This window comes from Heterocephalus glaber, unplaced genomic scaffold (genome assembly GCF_053883595.1).
Source record: "Heterocephalus glaber isolate CG9 unplaced genomic scaffold, H.glaber_assembly_v1.0 deba00001532, whole genome shotgun sequence".
Taxonomy (NCBI): Eukaryota; Metazoa; Chordata; class Mammalia; order Rodentia; family Bathyergidae; genus Heterocephalus; species Heterocephalus glaber.
The window spans coordinates 9,878,977-9,903,362 of record NW_028258330.1 but is presented as its reverse complement, the minus strand read 5'-3'; the positions used below and the strand labels follow the sequence as shown (position 1 = coordinate 9,903,362).

General features: G+C 37.7%; 1 protein-coding gene across 16 annotated transcripts in view; it reads right to left on the bottom strand.

Annotated features, from left to right (window-relative positions):
- Window positions 1-24,386, bottom strand: part of Tasp1 (taspase 1) — a 408,843-nt gene that overhangs the window by 120,768 nt on the left and 263,689 nt on the right. For 4 of the 16 annotated variants that reach the window (XR_002393482.2, XM_004840831.3, XM_021255081.2 and 1 more), the window contains one exon: window positions 21,067-22,049. The exons of 9 other annotated variants lie outside the window; for them this stretch is intronic. Coding sequence is in view for 5 of the 7 variants with exons in the window: in XM_004840831.3 (XP_004840888.1) it covers window positions 21,957-22,049 (93 nt within the window). In the remaining 2 variants the exon portion in view is untranslated. Of the gene's footprint in view, window positions 1-812; window positions 9,960-21,066; window positions 22,050-24,386 lie in introns of those variants that run through there. 3 more of the 16 variants (XR_015442068.1, XM_021255079.2, XM_021255083.2) reach the window with 1 other exon arrangement.

The following is a 24,386-nucleotide window of genomic DNA, read 5'->3' as shown; positions in this document are numbered from 1 at the left end:
AGTCAGTGAGACAGATTTGGTCTCTGATTTCATGGAACTTATACTCTAATGTAAAAGTCAAACAATGAATAGGCAAATAAAATAATGACAGAGTTGTAGGTGCTTTGATAAAAATAAAACAGGGTAATAAAATGAAGAGGGTTTGCAATGTATGTGGAAATATTTAGGTTGATGTGTTGTTAAAGGCTTCTCTAAGGTGGTGGTAGTTGAGCACAGGCCTGAATGATTTAAAGGAGATGGAAGCACCTGTATAGGCAGAGGAAATGGCAGGTTCAAAGACCCCAAAGCAAGAAGAATCCCATAGCAGATACAACCTTGGTGTGTTGAGGAACATATAAAAGGCCTCTGTTGCCAGAGGGAGTCAACTTGAGAAAAGAGAAAAGATGAGTTTGGAGAGATGTGGGGTACCAGGCCATGTAGGACCTCGTAGGTGACAATAAGAAGTTCTGATTTTATTTTCATTGAGAAGCCACTGGAAGGTGCTAAGTAGGGGAGAGCTGTGATGATTTATACATCTTACAAAGCTCTTTCTGGCTGTGGTGAGGAGACTAGTTGGAGTAGGAAAGTTGTGGACACCAGTCACAGGTAGAAGTTTGTGCCAGACTGGCATTTGTGAGTGTGTGGTGAAATACTGGAATTTAGGATATAATTGAAGTAGGTGAGAAAAAGAGTGTACTAGATAACTTCTAGAGATGTTTTTCCCACAAACAACTGAATAAATGAGAATGACACCAATTGAAATGTTGAATTCTTGGAGAAGAAAAGGCTGAGAATAGGAAACAATAGAAACTAACAACTCTCTTTTGGAAATATTAATTTGAAAATGCTTTATTGTGTATAACAGTCATATTTCAAATAATCTGAAATTTGGGGTGCAAGACAGGCTGGAGATTAGAGAGGCATGGTATTTAAAGCCAACAGACTGGATAAGGTTAGATTAAGACAAGAGGGCTGAGAACCAAGCCTGAGACCATCAGTGTTCAGGAAGAGAAAACATCAAATGACAATGAGAAAGAGAAAGCAGGAGTAAAACCAGAAGCAGGAGGTATCTAAGAATCTAAGTGAATAAAGTATATAATTCTAAGTTTTCTATTACTTTTTACTTCTTATTTCTACTTCTTATCTATAAACAACTATTTAAGCTGTGTCTGCACTATTTCAGCCCAACAACACACCACCCCCAGGCCTACTGAAAAGAGGCCAACATTCTCCCAGCCACCTATGTAGTTGATTTTTCTTCTGCCTGCCCAGAGAGAGATCAGCCAAAAACAACCCCCTGCATAAAAGGATCTATTCTCTGGCCTTTACAATGTGAAAGGAGTCTTCCCCATCTAGCCTAGCATTGACTTCCCTGTACTAAAAACAAAGCATGAGTTTATTTAATAGACATACTCTTCCAAAAGATGGACTCTAGAAAGCATACTTCAAGGTATGTACTAAATAAGATTTCCCCTTACCTTGAAGATTTTGCATTGCTCTTGGGGCCAAGAAAGTTTCTGTCTTTCTTGGACACACACACACACACACACACACACACACACACACACACTCCTATAACTCAGATAAGAGATTAAGAACTTTGAGCAGGTCAAGAATTGGTTTTAAGAGCAGAAGTACTAATGTTGCCACCACACAGCTCTTGCTAAGCTTTGGATATTGTAGCTAATCAGTTAGTAACATTGAAAGACTCCTTTTATGGAGGCTTCCCCACCATCAATGAAGTCATTTTACATAAATATTTAGCCAGGCAATAAACCGGACAGCCTATATTACTCAACATCAGCCTCAAAAGACCCTCCTTATTTATATACACAGCATCTTGGTAGGGCAATACATTTTACACGCATGACATGGTCAGCGATAAATATACCAGAGTAGGTCAAACCCTATTTGGTTCTCTGCTTTTAACTGTCTTGTGCTTTGTGTGTTTCTTTAATCAGTTGGATGATTTAGATAAACAGTCTTTGGAAGTATAACATGCCTTGAACTTTTTCCAGATATTCATTCCCATTCATCATCGTAATAGTTGCTTCCCCTTGGCCATCATTAAGATTAGAAATGTCCTTGAACCATTTAATGATATTCCAGGAGACTGGACAGACTTTTCATGCCTTGATGAATTGCGATCATTCAGCTTAGACCAATGAAATTGGATATCCTTTAATGTGCCTTATGACTTTAAGGAGTTCAGGGAAAGCAGTACTCCAGCATCAAAATGGTTTCAGAGAATAACCATTTGGAGGAAGATGCATGACTTGTGTAGAAACTGATTAATGAGTTAGTATCCAATTTACTAAGTAGATTAAAAATACTGGATATTATTTTTGTTCATACTTCTAAATATGGTTTTATTGGGCCAGGGATTTAGCTCAGTGGTTCTGCTGTCTGCCTCGCAAGCGCAAGGACCTGAGTTTGATCCCCGATACCAAAAAATAAATAAATAAATAAATAATAGTGGTCTACAAATATGGTTTTATCTACAAGTGTCCATTTATTTTAAAATTCATTAAAATCCTCTCAAGTCCTTTATTAAAGAAATTCATCTTTAATTACATGATTTTTTTTAAACCCCAAGTTAGAATGTTAAAAACTGAGATTCTTCCAAGAAAACTGACTTTTAGATATTCACATTAATGAGGAGAAGGAAAACATAAACACAAGGCTGTCTAGGATACGTTCCAACTACCTTGGAGATAAGAAAAACTAGTTGTCTGTTTTATGGGGCTTGCATCTCTGAATGAGAATGATGTGACTCCCAAATGTCTATGTGGCATAAATAAATGCCAATTTGTGACATAAGTATTTTTAATATTTTCACAAATATTTCTATTCCATAGACTCTGAAGCCTATGGACTCTGAAGTCTACATTGCTATGGTGTAGAGTTGACTGATGTTATTGGCATATTTAAATAATTTTTAAGTACCTCCATAAACCATAATCTGAAACCACAGGGTAAGGAACAGCAACCTTGTATATGTATAGCAGACAGAATACTACGCTTGAATCCAAAAGGCCATATTAAAGTCCTGGCTCTTTCAAACTATTTTTAGGAACATCACTTTCTAACTTAAGTATTGATTTTTTTGAACATTTATAATGTACCAAGTAGTAATGTATTTTGGGATACATAAGAAAATAAAACAGAATGTGGGGATTCCATTCCACTGTAAACTTTGTTTAACATAACTCCCTTCCTTCCAGAATTGCTATATGGGTAAAATCAGATACCAAAAGTAAAAGTACTAAAGCGTTTGGGAGAAATTATACACCAGCTACTTGTAATCATGAGTTGAGGACTACTTCAGGTAATGACACAAGAAGAGCAGTCTTCTGGGGTTTAGGAGAAAACTCTCAGGCACAGATGCCAATATGGGCAGACAGAAACAGGTGTAGGTGCACCAAAAATAGGAAGGACCAAGGGCTCTGGAGGGGAACTATTGGTGAATGACAGACATGCAAAGAATGCACCTACTGTATTGTGATCATCACCACTGTACTAGTTAAATGGTACTTATCTGTCACTTTCCCCAACCCATGTGAACCACTAATTATCAGCAGAATATCACTCTTCTCATTAAACAGGTGGATCTGGAAATATTCTAGCTCTGAGTTTCTCAAACTGGAGTCTCTAGGCTCCTGTGGGTCTATAGGTGTAGCTTCCAGAGCTCACAAACTCAATGACTGCAGCCTGGAGAAGCACCATTAGTTATTCTGAGTCTCTTCCTCCTTAACTGTTTTATTTTGCCTTAAGCTAATATTTCTAATAAATTTTAATATTTTAATGAATCTTTTCATTATTTATTTAGTTTTTTATTAGTGTTTACTCTAGAAATCCAGGGCTTACCATATACATCTTTTTTTTTTTTTAAGGGGGAAACGTTTATTTGGGTTACAGTTTGTAGAAGTTTCAGTTCATAATCCGCTGGCTCCAAGGCAGGGTGGCAGAGAAGCAACAGTTCATGGAGGCAGAAAACAGCAAAAAAGCAACAAGGCTACCATATACATCTTAATTGATCAGAATCTACTTCACTTTCATACTAACCTAATTCCACCAAGAAACAGAAATACTCCTATATAGCTTTATTTATTTGTATAGCTTTACTTCTGAATTGCTGAACACTGAATCTAATCCCGAGGAACAAATTCTCTAGGCCACCACCATTCTGGGACAAGGTGCTCTGGGACTGTCTTCTCAAAGCAAAGTCTTTCACTTTTGCCATTTTGAGGCTGCAAAGGGTGGAGTCTTGCTGCTTCTTGTCATGCCCTCAGGCCATCTTTTCTATTCTCCTATTACTTCTCAGCAATCAAGATCTCCTCTGTTCTATCTTCGCAGGCCACAACTTTACTGGAGCTTCATTTCTGGCCAAACTCAAAACATTTTAAATCATTCTGCTGGGCTCTTTGCTCTTGATTCTTAACATAAATCTGGCTAAAAGCCTCCAACAGTATCCATGCCATGGCCTCAATATTAGACTGCTTTGAAATTTCTTCTGTAATATTAATCAGTCTGCAGTCCTTAATCTCAGTCTCAGGCAAGGTCTCTGGACACAAGCAAAATGCAGACAAACTTTCTGCCAAGCCATAACACACATTATCTGTAGTCCAACAGCCAATGCAGTCCTTCTTCCTAGTAGAAACCTCTCAAGCCTAGTCTTTACCAGCTTTCCGGTCTTCTGAGCTCTGAACAGAATCTCCCATAAAATACAGCCTAAGGCATTCCAGCTCTACTTCTTCAGACAGTATCTTCAAACTTTTCCTAACTCTTCCCCTTCCGACAAGCCAGTTCCAAAGGCTCTTGAACCACATGGCCAGGTACTGTCATAGCAATGGCCCCAGTTCTCTGGTACCAAATTCTGTCTTAGTTACTTTTCTCTCATTGCTGAGACAAAATATCTGACACCCAAAGATAAAAGGGAAAAGGTTTAATTGGCTTACAGTTCATAGAGGTTTCAGTCCACAATTAGCTGGCTCCAGGGCAGGGTGGCAGAGGGGCAACAGTTCATGGTGGCAGAAGCCAGCAAAAAAGCAACAAGGCTACCATATACATCTTAATTGATCAGAATCTACTTCACTTTCATTCTAACCTAATTCCACCAAGAAACAGAAATACTCCTATATAGCTTTATTCTCCCTATTATTGTTACTGTATCATATATATTATATATTACACCTTTAGATCCTAGAAACCCAACAATTCTATTATTATAATTATTACTTAATATGGTCTATGTCTATTAATGAATCTGATACAAGAAGGCAGAGCAAGTATACATTTGTAGCATTTGTTATATTTACTTTCTTATTTATCATTCCTAGTTCTTTTCATTTGTCTCTAATTGTTCAAATTCTCGAGTTTCACTTCCCAACTCAATACAATTCTGTTCCCACTTGTCTCCTTTGTGTTGCCTTTATCAAACACAATGTATTTCTAACCTTTTTTCATACAACACCAAATATTACATTTCTATTTATTACAGACCCAACTACACAATTATATAAATATACCTGCCTTTAAAATGTTAAGAGAATAAAGAAAAATGTTTTTATACTTTCTTTTAAAACTAAATGTTTACATTTATAAGTGCTCCCTTTGTCATACAGATTCGAATTTCTGTTTGGGCTTGCTTACTTTCAGCCTGGACAACTTCCTTCATTATTTGTTGTAAAGCATGTATGCCATCCATGAATTCTCCCAGTTTTTGTTTTTCTGGAAAATTTTTTCCTTCATTTTGAAAGATAGTTTTGCTGGATATAAGATTCTTGGATGATAGTTGCTATTTTTTATTTCATTATTTTGACTGTTATTCCACTGTCTTCTGGCCTCCACAATTTCTTTTTTTAAAATTTTTTTTCCCACAATTTCTAATGAGAAGTTCACTATTGTTTTTACAAGGATTCTCTTGGAAGTCATTTTTCTCTTGCTGCCTTAAAAATGTTATTATTTTTGGCTTTCAACACTTTTGTAGATTTGTAGATTCCTTTGTGCTTATCCTACTTGGTGTTAAGCTTCTTGAGTATGGAGATTTATGTTTTTAAGCTGTTATTTTTTCAAATATTTTTCCTCCTTTCTATCTCCTCTCTTTATATTACTTCCTTTACATACATATCAGAACACTTAAGGTATACCATGTTTCCTGAGGTTCTTTTCTCATTTTGTTTCTCCTGTCTTCTCCACTCATACAACCACTAACAATCTGTCAAGTTTGCACATTCTTACTCCACCATTTCAGATTTCCTGTTGAGGCCCTCTAGTGAACTTCTCAGCTGTATTTTTTAACCCAGTGATGGTGAACCTTTTAGAGCTTTCAATGATACAAACAGCCTGCTATGCCATAGATTTGTTACCACTGTAAATGTCTATTTGGTGTCTTTGTACCTTACATTACTCCTTTAAGCATGTGTTACTTTAGTTTTTTGAATAGTTTTTAATGATTATTTTAAAGTCTTTGTTCAATTTAGCATCTGATCCCTCTGAGATATTTTGTTACTTGAATTTTGCCCCCCCCCCAATAAATGGATCACATATTCCTCTTTCTTTTGCTGTGTTCTAACTTTTTGGTTGAAAAATGGACATTTTGGGTGATATAGCAAATCTGGCTAATCCCTCCCTCTCTTTTCTAAGTCTTGTTTTTGTTGTTGTTTGCTTATTTTTTTTATGAAACTAAAATTGTTTTAGTGAAATCTATTTCATCCATAGTATGAAGACTTTGATTTCACTCTTCATGAGATGCAGCCTTGGACCTGAACCCTAGAATTATACTAATTTCAGTACAGCTTTCTTTGATTGTCTTTTCTTTGATCTCTCTGTTAAGCTGTCTACTCTTTTGGTATTGCACCCAGAAATTAAACTACACTAATTGTTCTATTGTTTCAGACCATGCCTTGGAGTATATATTACTCAGCAGTATGACTGAGTTGGGGTGATTTTTTTTTACTGGTACCAGGGATTGAACTCAGGGCCTTGAGCTTGTGAGGCAGGTGCATTGGGGTAATTTTTAATATTAGTTCTGATGTTTGTTTTGATTCAAAATGGGCTCTTCTTAGATATCTCTTTCCTGGTTCTCTCTGGTGAACCAGCCAACCTGTTGTTTAGCTTGTTGCTCATAATTAACAGGTACTATTGTTTTAGAGGGCAACCTTAGGCTTGAACTCCATGCTGTGTTTCAAATAAATTTAGTTCCTTGGGAGAGAGCATAGACTGATTCTTTTCTGGCAAACTCTATATCAGTTATTCTGGGGGCTGGTCAGGGCAAAAGTCTCTGCTCTTTGCTTGCCCCTTCCAGCAGGCATCCTCTGATCTCAACTGAATTGAGCACAAGGGTATTTGGGACCTTAGTTTTCCTGACCTTCCTCACCTTGGTACAGTCTCCATCCATGGGTAGGAGCTGAGTAGGGGAAAGTATCCTCCAACCTCTCAGATGTACTATCCCAGATTTTAAACACTTCAACTTGCAGCTGGAGGGGAGGGGGTGATGAGAAATGCAGGTAGCTTCCTCCCATCCCCCAGAATACAGCAGAACTCTATTGGAGGCTGAGGGCAGGGAGTGCTGTTGTTTTGGCCACACCTTCCCATAGTGAATCTCCTACCAAGTTGAGCTGGAAGTTGGAGGACAGGGATGGAGGGGGTAATGCTTCAAATGCCCAACTCGAGCTGTTCTTAAATTTTAGTAGATTTTCCTGGCTGTTTCTTCACTTGTTTTAAGCTGTTAGAACATTTCCCAGAGAGTTGAGGGACTGTCATTTCTGAAATTTTTACCAGTTTTGCTTGTTTCACCAGAAAGTGGATCTATGGAACTCCTCGTGCCAATATCCCAGAGGTAAATCTTCCTTAAATTATTTTCTGAAAGTTCATGTTTTCTTTCACATTTAGCTACACAATTTACCTGGAATTTATTTTTGTAAGTAGTGTGAGGTGGAGATCACTTTTTTTTTTTGCCACTTGTGCATCTATTTCCCGCAGAAATCCATTAAAAAGAGCACTTTACCCCCTACTGCTTTCATATACCGCATTTGTTGAAAATCACATTTATATACTTGCAGATCTGTTTGGAGGTCCTCTGTTCTCTTATGTTGTCCTATTTTTCTATATTGTGCTAATGGGAAGAAGTAAAGTCTTAATTACTATGCTTTATAACAAGTGTTGACATCTCATAGTACAAGCATGTGTCATTTGTTGTTCTTCAAGAATGTCTTGGCTATTACTAGCTTTTTGTATTTTCATACATATTTTTAGAATGAACTTGTCAATTTTTATGCTGTTAGGATTTCAACTAGGCCTGCACTGAATCTAGAAATTAATTTAAGAAAGGGCATCTTTACAACTTTGAATCTTCTATTTTTTAGACATGATACATTCTCTACTTACTCAGGTCTTCATTAATTTCCCTCAATTATGTGTGTAACTTCCTTTATATAGCTCTTGAACATCTTTCGTTTATTACTATTTAATGATTTTTAATGCTGCTATAAATGAGCTGTTATATAGAAGGTAGTCAAGAGTAGAAATGATGTATAGATTTCCTCTTGGATGCCAATACTGAGCATGTATTAGTTGTCTGAAGTTTTAGACTGACTCCAATCCTGGCTCTGTAGGAAATCTCCATGTCTGATTATTAAAGTCTGCCCTGGACTCAAGAGTAGGGGTGGAATACAAGTTCTGCGGACCTGCCGTCTTAGAAGAAGACATTCTATGTAGCTCCAAAAGGGAAAATCAAAGTAGAAGTTATAGGAAGGCAATTTGTAAACACATACAAGCAAGATTCTATTAACCTGAATTATTTTTTAAGATGAAATGGGTGACCTTATAAGGCAGTTTGCATTGTATGCAAATAGGATTTCCTATCTTTAGAATCATTTAAGCAGAAACTGGATTGGCATTTTTCAGCATGGCTGAGTTTTTAAAAACTTACTATTATGAGGTACTGAGAAACTAATTTCTTAATTCTAAGAGGTGAGGGAGGGGAACATCAAATGAACCTGTATAATGAGAAACACCTGATGGGACATTTATATGACTATTGAGTGTTAGAGATTATTACAGTCTGTAAAGCTCTGCTTGTGTCATGGTGATTTGGGGCATATTATATCTTCTGAGATTTTGTTTCTATAAGAGGTCAGTATTGACTAAATTATTTTTGTTGTTTTATTGTTCTTTCTAGCTTTGTAGTTTTAAAATTAATAAATCAACATCCTTACAAGAAAGGGTCTGAAAGGGTAGGAGAGATGGAAGACACATGGTCCATGAGCTCCAGGGAAGATATGTGCTCAGACATACACATTCACATTGCATGCTGCTTCACATGCAGTTCTAACCCTTTCTTCTTACAGCCCTTCTTCCACACAGAAGCCTCTCTGTCTGTCTGTCTGTCTGTCTCTCTCTCTCTCTCTCTCTCTCTGCAAAGACCATAGAAGATGGTGGAGCCGCAAGATGGAAAGAACCTGAGTTCCTGAATCACTGCTTGCAGAACAGCCATTGCCTGGGCTCCTGTGTATAAGAAAGTTTTATCATACTAAGACTTTGAAATTTTGGGGGCTTATCTTTGTTTGTAGTTAGCATTGCCTTAAATAATAGAGTTTCACGTTCTTGGAGGGAACCATCTGCCTCTAGCCCTTTAATCATAAACACAAATAAAATAAAATGTTAACAAAAAATATTTTAAAAATCTGACCTAGGCACCAGGGAAGTGGAAGAGATCTTGGTAGTGACTTTTTTCTGTTATTTTTTATTTTTTTAGACAGAGTCTCACTATATAGTTCAGGATGGCCTGGAACTTACTATGTTGCCCATGCTCACCTTGAACTCATAGTGATTCTCCTGCTTCAGACTCCTGAGTCCTGGGATTACAGCCATGCACCACCATGCTTGGCTTGGTCAGTGACCTTGAATCCACTTTTTGTCTCTGCTAAGGATCCTGGTTTGCTTGGGCCTCTGATTTGGGCATCTGTTCAGGGACAGTCCTGGGAAGAGGAACAGGACAAGGTCTGATGACAAATTTTAATCCTTATTCAAATGCTCTACACTGGTCAACCCTATAGAAAAATATATCTGAGAGCAAGAGGCTTTCCTGAGATTAAAGCAGTAGATGATCAGTTACATTGATAAGTTTGCTCCCATCCCATCCCTTTTCTACTCCACCCCTCATCCCCAGGAGTGTTATAGCTAGTCGCCCTTAGAGATTGTTAACTTTTTCCCATACGTTTCTTTCCTGAATTACTTTGTATAATACAAGAAGTTAAAAATGTAATCTTTGTCTTAATTCTTATCTTAAAGGCAGTATATCAAACACAATAATCTTCACTTTTTTTACTTAATATATCCTGAATATCTTTTTACAACAATACAAAGAGAAACTCATCCTCCTTTATACTGTTAAATGGTATGGATAAACTATAGTTTAACACCCCTTATAATTAGGTATTAGCTTTTCTCAATAATCTATCAGAAACACGCTACAATCAATATGCTTGTATGTCTATCATTTTTGTATATCTGTAAGTCTATCGATTAGATAAACTCCCAATAGTATGTTGGTGAATTAGAGGGCAAATACACATGTAATTTTAATAATTGCCAAATCATCCCCTTGAATGCTTTATTATATATTTTATCAGCAATATTTGAGGGAACCTACTTCAATACAGTATCTCAAAGCTTTAGACAGTTGCTCAACTAAGGAAAACCAAAATATAGTACCTCAGAGTGGGTCATTTGAAGGTATGAAGGAGGCCAAGGAACTATGGCATCTTCTCTGGTAAACTGAAACTCTATCATTGCGTCCAACAGCATTAAGTCAGTATTTTTAAGGAAGCCTGAGCTCTATGGATCTCTTATATAACCCAACATCCTTAATTTGACACTTGTGGAAACTGTGACCCCAGACATATGCGAGACTTGTTCAGGACTACACGGGATGTAAGTGGCAGGACCAGGGCCAGTACTTGATATCCTGCCCTTAGTTCACTGAAGTACCAATGCTTCTGGTTAAGAGAATGACCATCCTCAGAGATGCCCACACTCATCCCCAGAATCCATGGATGTGCTGTTTACCTTTGATTAAGTTATGGACCTTGAGGTAGGAAAGCCTCTCCTGGACTGTCCAGACTGTCCCAGTATAATCACATAAGCCCTTATGAGTGGAGAACCTTTCCCAATTGCAGAGAGAGAGATGTATGGGAAAGATGAGGCAAAAGGAAACAATTAAGAGACTTGTAGCATAAGAAGGATTCTACCCCTGATGTTGGCTGTGAAAATGGAGAAAGGGGGCCAACATCCAGGGACTGTGGGTGAAAACTGGAATGCCACAGCCATTAGATACCAAAGAAATGTGGAGCTCAGTCACAGTCTCATGGAACTGAATTTTGCCAATAATGTGAATGACCTGGAAGCAAATTCTCTCCTACTACTTTACAAAAAGAGTGCAGCTCTGCTGATATTGTCCTATGGGAGCTATAGCAGAAAAACTAGCCTACTGGACTTATAGTTAGAGAATATTAAGATAATAACTCTGGAGTGTTTATTTTTTTCCTTATATAGTTACACACATGTGATAGTCATCCTGATGAAATTTAAAAGAGACTTTAGGAAAGATATACCAACATCTAACAATAAAACCTTCATAAAATTTCATTTTTTAACTTTCTAAAAATTTTCTGAAACAATAAAACAAAATTTCATAAAATAAGAGAATAATAATATACTGTGTATCATTATCTTCAAAATAAAGATTCTCTGTTACAAAGAAACAGATATTAGCAAAAACCTTTTTTTTTTTCAATGAACCAAGGGAAGCTAGGAATACAAATGAAACAATATAGCATGCATATTAAAATAGTTTTGAAATAACAGAAAAGGTAATTTGGGGAACCATCTGAACCTCTCCCCACTTCTTAGTTATCCGACCCAGCCATCACCCTTCTAGATGTCTTCCCAAAAGTTAAAATTATCATATTCAGGGATAAATGACTGTTTTGTTCTTAGCTGCTTAGTTTGTGGTGACTTGTCACAGCACTAAAAGGCAACTAATACACATGTCCATATTGTTTGTTCCATGTCACCATAAGGAACCTTTACTTTGCCTTCAACAAACATTTATTGAGGACCATTTGCTGAACTATCAGACACATAGGTGCTAGAAATTAGCATAAGTGACAGAAAAATTCCTGTTTGGGGGGAAATTACTTTTTTTTTCTTACCCCTAAAAGGACACCAAATGTAATTTTAAACATTTTTTTTATTAATTATATTGATACATTTAAGGTATACAATATAATGACATTCATCATTGGAAATTTGCACCTTTACATAATCCATCTTGGTTCTTATTTTTTCCCCATTCCCCTACCCTCCCTTCAACCCCTCCATCCTATCTACAAAGACTTTTTATTTCCATTTTTTCTTTTTCTCATATTAATTCCACTCCTTTCTTTCTTTCCCCCACCCCTCCCATTTCCCCTTCCCCTTTGCGCCTTTTCTTCCTATTTCACATTACCTATTATACCTTTCAGTCCTTATTTACACTTTAAGTTTCTCACACTAGAGAAACCGGTATTTACACGTGTGTCCTATTTATTTCACTTAAGAGGATCACCTCAATGTGCATCCATTTAGCTATAAATGTCTCTAGTTTCTTGTTGTTTATGGCTAATACTCCATTTTATTAAAAAAGAACCCCACATTTTCTTTATCCAGTCTCCAGTTGATGGGCAATTGGGTTGTTTGCAAGTTTTAGCTATCACGAATTGTGCTGCTATGAACATGGGTACATATATATCACTGTGGTGTGATTCTTTTAATTCTTTGGGGAAGATACCCAGGAGAGGAATAGCTGGGTCAAATGGAACTTCTAGTCCCAGTTCTTTGAGGTATCTCTGTACTGATTTCCACAGTGGTTGCAACAGTCTACACTCCCACCAGCAGTGGAGCAGTGTTTCCCTTTCCCCACAGCCCTGCCAGCATTTGTTATTGGTTGATTTCATGATGGCAGCCATTCTTTCTGGGGTGAGATGGAATCTCAGTGTTGTTTTCATTTGTATCTCTTGAATGACCAGTGATGTTGAACATTTTTTCATGTTTATTTGCTATTTCTAGTTCTTTCAGAAATGTCTGTTAATTTCAGATGCCCATTTTTGGATGTGGTCTTTAAATTTGTGAGGTCTGATTTTTTAAAGTTCTTTATAGATTCTAGATAGTAGACCTTTGTCTGAGAAACAGCTGGTGAAAATTTTTTCCCACATTGTGGGTTGTCTCTTCGACACTGCTGGTGGTTTCTCTTGCTGTGCAGAAGCTTTTTAATAAGAAGAGATCCCACTTGTTGATTATTTGTGCTAGTTCACGGGAAACTGAGGTTTTGTTCATAAAATCTTTTCCTACACCAATGTCTTCAAGAGTTCTTCCTAACCTCTCTTCCAGCTGGTTTAGTGTTTGTTTTAATATTTAGATCTTTAATTCCTTTCAATTTTAGTTTAGGGCATGGTGAGAGATACAGGTCTAGTTTTAATCTTTGGCAAGTTGAAACCCAATTTTTCCAACACCATTTATTAAAGAGGCTATCTTTCCTCCAGTGAGGGTGTTTGGCTCCTTTGTTGAACATGAGGTGGTTGAGTGTGTCCAGAGTTGTTTTTGCATCTTCTAATCCATTCCACTGGTCCTCAGGTCTGTTTATTTGCCAGTACCATGCTGGGTTTTTTCACACTAGCTTTGTAGTACAGTTTCAAGTTGGGGATTGTGATACCTGGGGGAGATTACTTTTAAATGGAGACCTAGAAACCAAAGGAATGTATCAGTTATATGGTAGATTAGAAAGTAGTAAGTACCAAGCAGTGGTTGGGGAAGCACAAGAAGAAGATGCAGAGTGCTGGCGGACTGTGGGAAGGAGGGTGCTCAGGGTCAACCTTGGAAAGAAGGTAATATTCAAGTAAAGATTTGAAGAGAATGGAGAAGCCAGCCATATGGATCCATCTGGTGCTTTCTGAGTGGGATATAAGCATGTGCAGCAGTTCTTGGATGGAAGGACATCTGGCTGCTCAAAAAACAGGAAAGTCAGGAATGCTGGAGCAAACTGATCAAGAATAGTGGAAGTGGTCAGAGAACAAGGATGAAAAGACCCTAGGGTCTTCTAAGGTGTACTGGAAAGTTCTGAGCAGAGGGACAGCATGATCTAGTAGAAAGTGACTGTCACAATATGGAAGCAGGAGGACCAGTGCAAAGCCCTTGGTAATAACTTGGGTGTAAAGGTGACTTGGATGGTAGTGGTGGAGGTGGTAAGAGGTAGTTCGATTCAGGATACACTTTAAATGAGAGCCAGTGAGATCTGTTGACGGACTGATTGTGGAAAGGGAAAGAAGGTAAAGATTTAAGGACATCAGATTGGTGAACATGATTTCTGATGCTAATGTCCATGAGCAGTTCCTTCTTGACTCTGGGCTGAACCAGGGGCCTTGAATTTAAGCAATAAATCTGCAAAAGTGATGTTGGGCCAGTCTCAACCAACACCTTAAGGAGTCCAGGCAACCTTTGCTTTTGCGCTTCTGGGAACCCTGAACTTCTATGTATCACAGGGAGGTGGCGTGGAAGGGCTGTGGAAGAGAGACCCTGTGTCACAGCTAAGACCAGCCTCCAGGTCATCCTCCAGCTGAGGACCAGTGATTACCAGGATGATGAGCAGAAAAACCGCTGAGGGGAACCAGCCCAGTTTACAGAATTGTGAGCAAATAACATCATTGCCACTAAGGTTTGGAGTGATGTTATTCAGCCATAGATACATGAAACAGAGGGACTCAAGAGTTTGGGTCTGAGCATTCAGAAGGATGGAATTACATTAATTATATTAACATACTGTTAAAAGGATTGGGGATAGAACTTTAAAATCTTATTATAGTACTTCTACATGGTAAAAAGTACACACTTCTTTTAATATATTAGAAGTCATCTCTTCAGTATTACTGAATTTCTCAAGGTAAGAAAAGATCAATTTAGTAGTGACTCTTTAGATCTCCAAATAATCATAAAAGCAGGGGTGAAAGGAATTACTTTGATTTCTTTCCAGCTTCTCAATCTTTGTTGACAATCAGAGAAATCCCCATGGCAGTACAAGACAGGGAAGCCCTTGCCCAGTTTTTCTTGTTTTGCCCACTGCGGTGTCAGGGCTCTGGTGGCTCCACCATGTAAAGGAGAAAGCAGTGGGCTCACATTCCCTCTTGGTTTCCACAACTGGTCACAGTGAACCATCTTGGGCTTGGCTGATGGTCTTCTGGAAACTGAATGGGCTGCCTTGGAGGGAAGCCCTGGCCAGTTATAGATTTAATCCCTCCTGTGGCCACACACAGCAGCACGTGGGAAAAGCTCTCTCATCAGTTTGGTCAGCCCGTGGGTCTCTGATCATAGACATCTAGGCTAACACCTTCTGGACTCAAACCCAAATTAAGTGTTGGGGAATGGCAGTGTATTCCTTAAGAAGTCTTTATGCCCCAGAATAAATACTAGTATCAAAGAATTAATTTTATGTTGCTAATCTCCCATTAAATTCCACTTATAGCCCAAGACATTCACTCACCTATACCTCTTTCTCTTGGTTACTCAGCATCTGGGAAAGATTTAGAATAAAACTGAAGTAAAACAAATTAAGCATACACAGATGGGTTCATTTCTCCCAGGCCCAGCCTTTTCTTGAGCCAGCACTCCTGGGAGGGAGGAGTGTTTTCCACCTATCTTATCTTTGGAGATCTTCTACCCCAGAACCAACCAATGCAAACTTAAGCTGGACAAGAAGCCGGGGCTTCACAACACAAAGTAATTCAACAATGGTGAGTGTTTATAGGATTTATGTCAGAACAAAGCTTATATGATTGACTTAATGCACATTTTGCTCTAAGAGACTTCTTGGGAGGCAAAAAATTTAATCATGAAATTATGTTGTAAACAAGCTTGAAAGATGGCATTCTGGAAATGGTCTTCATATGTGGGTAACACCACTGTCATCAAGGAGATATGTCCATGGCACAGGACACTTCCAACTACTGTTTTTGTCTCTTCAAATCTCTTAGGGTAATGACATGCCTTTGGCTAACACTGCTTCTGGCTGCTGTTCACACAATTCCAGATCACTTCTTCCAGGATGTCCATCAAATGCTAAGTAGGTCTTTGATGAATTGCTGCTCTTCAGCTTCATGTATTCACCACTTCTTCAAAGTGTACACTTGTCTCCAGCAGTCTGGTGCTTTTGAACATTGACTTGGCTACAAACTTCTCAAAACTTTCATGGCACATTCAGATTTGCTTCTGAGAAGTGCTGATTCTCTGGCACTTGTGGTCTGCTGTGTGCAGGAAGGCAGCTTTCCATAATTCCAGAAAAAGTTGTCATTAATAAAGGTGCAGTTATGAGTCTTTAGTTGTTTGGGCACACTGAAATGGTAAGGCCGAGGGCAGCATCAAGTGTCTACTGTGGGATGTCTGCCAAGCTGGCATTCCTTGCTAAGATTTTAAGTGCTCATCACACATACCTGCATCCTCAAGAAATACTAACTATAATGTCCACTCCTATAAGGGATTTCCAGCAATAGGCCAAACGAACACTATATGGAAATATAGTAAATGGGATGCTGTGTGAACTTATAAGTATGGACAACTTTTAATGATATTTTTAAATAAAAACTACATGTTACAGGAAAGGAAGAAGTTAAACTGTCATTATTTGCTGATGATAAGATACTTTACATAGAAGATCCAAAAAACTCCACCAAAAGACTTCTAGACTTAATTGACAGATTCAGTAGAGTAGCTGGATATAAGGTCAACACTCAAACAACAATAGCCTTCTTATACACAAAGAGCAGACTCACTGAGAGAGAAATTCGGGAAACAATTCCTTTTACAATAGCATCCCAAAAAATGAAATACCTAGGAATCAATCTAACAAAGGTAGCAAAAGACCTCTACACTGAAAACTACCGCACTCTAAAAAAGGAGATTGAGGAGGATATAAGAAAATGGAAAGACATCCCTTGTTTCTGGGTAGGAAGAACCAATATAGTGAAAATGGCCATACTTCCAAAACTGCTATATAGATTTAATGCAATGCCGACTGAAATTCCAACAATATACTTCACAGAACTAGAGAAAACAATCCAAAATTTATTTGGAAGCAGAAGAGACCTAGAATAGCAAAAGCAATTCTAAGGAACACAGACATGGCAGGGGGTATCACAATTCTCAACTTGAAACTATACTACAAAGCTACTGTGATAAAAAAAAAACAGCATGGTACTGGCAAAGAAACAGACTTGAGGACCAGTGGAACATATTAGAAGATGCAGAAACAACTCCAGACATACTCAGCCACCTCATCTTTGACAAAGGAGCCAACCACCCTCACTGGGAGAAAGATAGCCTATTTAATAAATGGTGTTAGAAAAACTGGATTTCAACCTGCCAAAGATTAAAACTAGACCATTACCTATCACCATGCACTAAACTAAGATTGAAGTAGATTAAGGATCTAAATATTAAGTCAGAAACACTAAACTTGCTGGAAGATAAGTTAGGTCGCACTCTCAAAGACATTGGCATAGGAAAAGACTTTATGAACAAAACCTCAGTAGCACGGGAACTAGCACAAAGAATCCACAACTGGGACCTGACCTTATTAAAAAGCTTCTGCACTGCAAGAGAAACCACCAACAGAGCTAAGAGGCAACCTACAATGTGGGAAAAAAATTTTAGCAGCTGTACCTCAGACAAAGGACTACTATCTAGAATATATAAAGAACTGAAAAAAATCAGACCCCCCAAATTCAAAGACCCAATTCAAAAATGGGCATCTGAAATGAACAGACATTTCTCAGACAAAGAATTAAAAGCAGCAATGGGCTGGGGATTTAGCTCATTGGTTCCGGCACCTGCCTCACAAGCGCAAGGTCCCGAGTTTGATCCCCAGTACAAAAAAAAAAAAAAAGCAGCAAATAAACATATGAAAAAATGTTCAACATCACTGGTCATTCAAGAAATGCAGATGAAAACAACACTGAGATTCCACCTCACCCCAGAAAGAATGGCTGCCATCAAGAAATCAACAAATAACAAATGCTGGTGGGGGTGTGGGGATAAAGGAACCCTTCTCCATTGTTGGTGGGAGTGCAGACTGGTGCAACCACTGTGGAAATCAGAATGGAGATACCTCAAAGAACTAGGACTAGAGGTCCCATTTGACCCAGCTCTTCCCCTGCTGAGTATCTTCCCAAAAGGATTAGAAGAATCCTATCACAGAGATATATGTGCACCCATGATTATAGCAGCACAGTTTGTAATAGCTAAAGCTTGGAAACAGCCCAAGTGCCCATCGACTGGAAACTGGATAAAGAAGATGTGGTTTCTTTATAAAATGGAGCACTACTCAGCCATAAAGAATGAGAAACTAGAGACATTTATAGCTAAATGGATGCATATTGAGGCCATACTCATAAGTGAAATAAATAGGACACACATGTGTAAATACCGAATAGTTTCTCTAGTGTGAGAAACTGAAAGTTTAAATGAGAATTAAAATGATTAAAATGAGTAATTGATAATTTGAAATAGGAAGAAAAGGTCCAAAGGTGTAGGGGTGATAGGAAGGGAAGGGGAAAGGAAAGGAGGGAAAGGAAAAATTATCAGAAAAGAAAAAAAATGGAAACAAAGTCTATGTAAATAGGGAAGGGTGGAGCGGGTGAAGGGCGCACAGGTAATGGGAAAAAAATAAGAACCAAGATAAATCATGTACAGGTACAAGCACCCAATGATAAATGTAAATGTATTGTTCACCTAAAATGTACCAAAAAAGAATTTAAGGAAAAACAAAGACAAAAACAAAAAAAACTACATGTTAAATAACTCCATTTGGGGAGGTTATCATAACATCATTTCTGTGCTAAAAACAGAAAATCTATGCAAAAAAAAGTGTCTCTCATAAGGTTAACTGTTGGCTCTACAGAAGTAGGGTATAATTATTTTCTTGATCTCCCTTATCTGTTTTCTTACTTTTCATAAGAATGGTTTGCTTTTGTAATAATAGGTTTTCAAAACAAGATTAAACTATAATTAAATATCACAAAATTCAAAAGAATTATCCTAGCACCTTCTAAAATCTTCTCCTCTGATTTCTTTCTTCCTCCTTTCCCCCAGTTCAGTATGTCAAAGCAGAACAATCTCATTTATTTGAAGGTAACTGGAATGCAACATCACCATTCGGAGAAAATTAGGAATTATGCAAGAAAGGGATTTGAGCAGCCCAGAGAGATGTTCTCAGATCTATAAACCAAAATCTATTTGTTCTGCTCATAGACAAGCACCTCAGATTAGTATTTGGAACTTATTTATACATACTTTACACTCAATTCCAACAGATGTACCAAGAAATAAAATTTGACTTCATTACATTCAGAAATGGCAATTGAAGAACAACAAAGGTCCTGCCCTAGGCAGATATACTGAGGATGGGAAGAAGTGGCAGGGCTGACGAGAGGAAGACAAAGCCTTGACCAGGCCACCACTGTCTTCATTTAGCATAGGAACCTCAGAAGCGGAAGGAGGGCATGTACTCTGGCTCTGTAGCAAGCCTGGAACAGCCCCATTTCCAAACCCAGATGAGGGTCACAGGGAATACAGGAACTGAGGAATCCAGACTAAGCTTAATTATACTGAAGAGAAACAAATAGCTAATGCTCAGCCCTTAAAAGAAAGAAAATACAAGGCATACAGTCAAAATCATCCACAGTAAAAATAGAGACCTTAAAAACAGATTCAGAACCTGGGTGACATAAGCCAGACTAGATTATAAGGTTATTTTCTTATTTGTTCCTACTTTTTCTACTTTTGTGTGAAACAAAGTTGACTTGGTATCTGTCAATATCCTCTGGTTCTAATATCTAACCCTTAACATTTGATCTTACAATGAAAGAACTTATATATCTAGTACATTTTTTTCCATGATTCTGTATATCACTTTTCCCCCTGCTATCTTCATAGTATTTCTTAAATTAAAAAAAAAAGGTACTTAGAACACCGGAGAATAAAGTGTTGAAAAACTGTTCTTGGAGGGGTAGTGCTCTTTTATACTGACCAGTTTTTAAATTCCTCATAAAAGGGGTCTTTAACAAGCTCAAACATTTAAATATGAATGGAATAAATTCAAAGGGAGATGAAAGAAATGGCATTCCTGGTGAAATAGGTCAGATGATTTTCAGACTCTAAAGTGTCCTAATAGTTTTATGTGATCCAGTCCAGTTCCTGGAAACATCCTACCAACAGGTAACAGGTCTTTGAAACTTTTGAAACCGAAGACTTCCCATCAGCCAGCCCATCTCTTCCTAAATTCTCAGCCTCATTAAGAATGAGAAACAGATACTATGGCACCAACCTGTCTACTGAGAACACAGTGAGACAAATGTAATTGCCTGCGTGAGGAACATAAATCAGCAACTCTCAAATCATTCATATATTTATACCCACTCCATTTTGGTTGTCTTTCCTTTATAATTTGGCCATACATCGATGTCAAGTATATAATTTCATCTGAGGCTTTATCAGTTACTGCCCAGGGCCATGATTATATGGTCCAGAGAAACTTCCTCCCCTAAGCAAGTCTATCTTTAGTATCTTCTTGATAACCACTTCTTACATAAAAAATCAAAAGGAAAGACTCAGTTTTCTTATGTGGCTCCAGAATCCCTACATATAACATTTAGAAGTAATTTATCAGCTGAAACCATTGAGCTTTTAGGGCTGCTATGACTTTTCAAAGGAAAGTGCTTCCATTCCTTCCCATGGTGACTTTTATCAAATTGCAATGAAAATTCTAGGGATTTTCATATTGAGGATTTAATCATCCAGGAAGCTCAACTTTCATCTTGCTAGTGTTTCTACCACAGCTGCACCGAGATAAGACTGAATTTTGAACAAATGAAACAGCAAGACAGGTAACGGTATGATTTCTGGAACAAGTAACTTTTTACAAACAAAATTTAAAAATAGGTCTTCAATCTAGCATTCTAAGGATAATTTATTAGTCTAAAAAGAGGAGTCAGACACCAAACCTAGTAATATGTTTCTTTTATTTTTGTCTTTATCTTAAAAATATATTTAAACAAGAAACAAAGATAATATTGAATTTTCCCATAAACTTTGCTTTCTTATTTACAGTGTTACATTGTAAATAATTTTCATTATACACAATTAAGGACTGTGCATTACTGTATGTTCTCTTTACATAGTCTTTCATAATACAGTATATACAGCTCAAAACTAAGCAATATTGAAGCTTAGAAAAGCAGAGGAAAGAAGTACAAACTTTATCAATAAGACTATTTTTTAAAAAGGTTCTGACCTTAATTCTCTGCTAGATTGTTTCACTGAAACCATTCTTTGTTAAAGAAAAATGCCCCATACGAGGGATGAAGACAACAGTTTAAGTTACCATAGGATCTACTTAAACTGGTTCACAAATAAAAACACCTTATTACTTATTACTGCTATTAAATGGAGCACAACCACTGTCAAATCATTTAAACAAGCAGATTTACTCTTCAGTTCAGACACATCACATCAATGACAGTTGGTACTTACTCTTTATGAAATAAAAAATGTTTCCTGCAACCTTAGGGTTTACTTGTAAACAGTTAAAGCACACATTTTGTAAAGACGATCATTCCCAATCATTGGTTACACAATGAGGAGATTCTGTTTCATTGAGGGAGAAGCAAGCACGCACACACACATCATACACACACACCCATGCACGTGTCCAAGCGCGTGCATTCTGCTCACCCACCAAAGGTCTGCGCGTCACTAAGCGCTAACTACAGCAGCACTTGTGTTCTGAGTGGTGCACAAGGTTCCAATAAGAATTATAAAACAAGGAAGTTTAAAACCCCCAAAAGCTCATGTTCTGAAATGCCTCTCAGACACTTCATGCTCGGCCAGAAGGGTCAGTTCACTGGGCTCTCCAAGCGGCAAACCCCACCTTCGATTGCAACCGACTGTCCTGCCACCGCACCAGGAGGGAGTCTTGAAATGTGAGTCTGCAGAGAAGGAGAGAGGAGATGTCAGAGGTGCTGATGGTGTGCCCTCCATGTGATAAAGGTGGAACAAACTCCAGAACTTCACGTAATCATTTTGCTTTTGAGGATCTACAGGCCATATTGATGGTAACTTTCAGGTAGCTAAAAGTATACTCGGAATATTTACTTAGTATCTGCTACATGGCAAGCACAGCACAGGTCACTGGATATGCAGGGGTGACCAAACTAACTGTTGAAAAAACTGAAGAGTGGACAGTATGTTCAAGAAGATAGCCTGCCAATTTTCCAAGGAATTTAGGTTGGAAAGCAATGGATTTCCTGCTAAGAAAAAGAACCAAAACTGAAAAGAAGAAACTGACTTGATGTCAATCATCTGAGACTGACAAAATTTGATGGCTCATCCAAACTTACCTCTAGTACTCCCACTCCTATCAAGTTTAAGACAGAAGAACAGCTAAATAAGCCAGAAAACCAGTAAGTGTCAAGAAAGTTAAGAAGGGGTAAATGGGGGAAATCAGAAAAGATGGCAATGGTCTTGAGATCTTTATTAACAGTACTTGGGCAAAATACTTTACATACACATTTAGATTTGCATAAACTGAGATCTTTGATTAAAACAGAAATGTTCAACTAGACAAACTATTTGTTAAAATGAACTTCTAAGGGTTCTTTCTTTCCTAAATCACCATCTAGTTCAGGAAGATTTTGCAATTATAAAACACATTTGAATGATGTTGTAGTTAAGATTAAAATGGTTAACTATCCAAATGTGAATACTTCACTGGTTTCATCCATCAACATGATTTTCTGACTCAACAGAAATTAAGTGAACATATTTTGAAAAAGTTTAAGCCAAGAAGCACTTGAAGCTTTCCGTGGAGATTTCAGTGGGGTATCATAGCATAGAAACTGTGGGAGCTATATAAGAAAATTTTCTATATCTGCCCAATTTTAAGAGAAGTTGGCTTGAATTTCTTTTAAGCCTAAAAATAGACCACTTTCTATAATGAACTTGAAAGTTGGTATTTAAAAATACAATAAAGTATTTTATATTTAGTGTCTTAGGACTGTGTAGACTCCAGGGTGTATAGTTAGCAGAGTAATTTAACCAGGTGCTTTCACAATTATTTAAACAGCAATTCAATTTATTTGGAACTAATAATAAATAACATAAAAGTGACACAAGGAAATGCCATAGACTGATCAATTTGGGGTCATCTTGCTGCCTGGCCCAATATATAGATATTTAAATTACTACTTGTCTTTAATATTCTTTTCTGGACCTTTCTCAAGAAAGAGTTGTTTGACCAGGTCACCAATTTGTCCTAGAAGCTCTCATTCTAGCTTCTATAGCAGCCATCTGAGCACTTCTCACTTGGTGATGTCTTGGTTTTGTTTCTGAGTGTTCAGGGAGCTGTTGTTTGTACTGTACCTCAGTATTCCCTGTACTTCTCAAAGTACTCGACTCAAAAGCAAATGGTGTAGGTTCGAGATAGTAGGCCTTTGTCTGAGGAAAAGCAGGTGAAGATTTTTTCCCCACATTTGTGGGTTGTCTCTTCACATTGCTGGTGGTTTCTCTTGCTGTGCAGAAGCTTTTTAATAAGAAGAGATCCCACTTGTTGATTATTTGTACTAGTTCATGGGCAACTGAGGTTTTGTTCATAAAATCTTTTCCTACACCAATGTCTTCAAGAGTTCTACCTAACCTCTGTTCCAGCTGGTTCAGGGTTTCTGTTTTAATATTTAGATCTTTAATCCATTTAGATTTTAGTTTAGTGCATGGTGAGAGATACAGGTCTAGTTTTAATCTTTGACAAGATGAAACCCAATTTTTCCAGCATCATTTATTAAAGAGGCTATCTTTCCTCCAGTCAGGGTGTTTGGCTCCGTTATCGAAGTTGAGATGGCTGAGTGTGGCTGGAGTTGTTTCTGCATCTTCTAATCTGTTCCACTGGTCCTCAGGTCTGTTTCTTTGCCAGTACCATGCTGTTTTTTTTAATCACAGTAGCTTTGTAGTATAGTTTCAAGTTGGGGATTGTGATACCCCCTGCCATGTCTCTGTTAATTAGAATTCCTTTTGCTATTCTGGGTCTCCTGTTCCAAATGAATTTTTGTATTGTTTTCTCAAGGTCCATGAAGTATGTGGCTCGGATTTCAATTGGGACTGCTTTGAATCTATATAGCAGTTTTGGAAGTATGGTCATTTTCACTATGTTGATCCTTCCTACCCAGGAGCAAGGGATGTCTTTCCATACTCTGATATCATCTTCAATCTCTCTTTTCAGAGTGCTATAGTTTTCAGGGAAAAGGTCTTTGATTTCTTTCGTTAGGTTGATT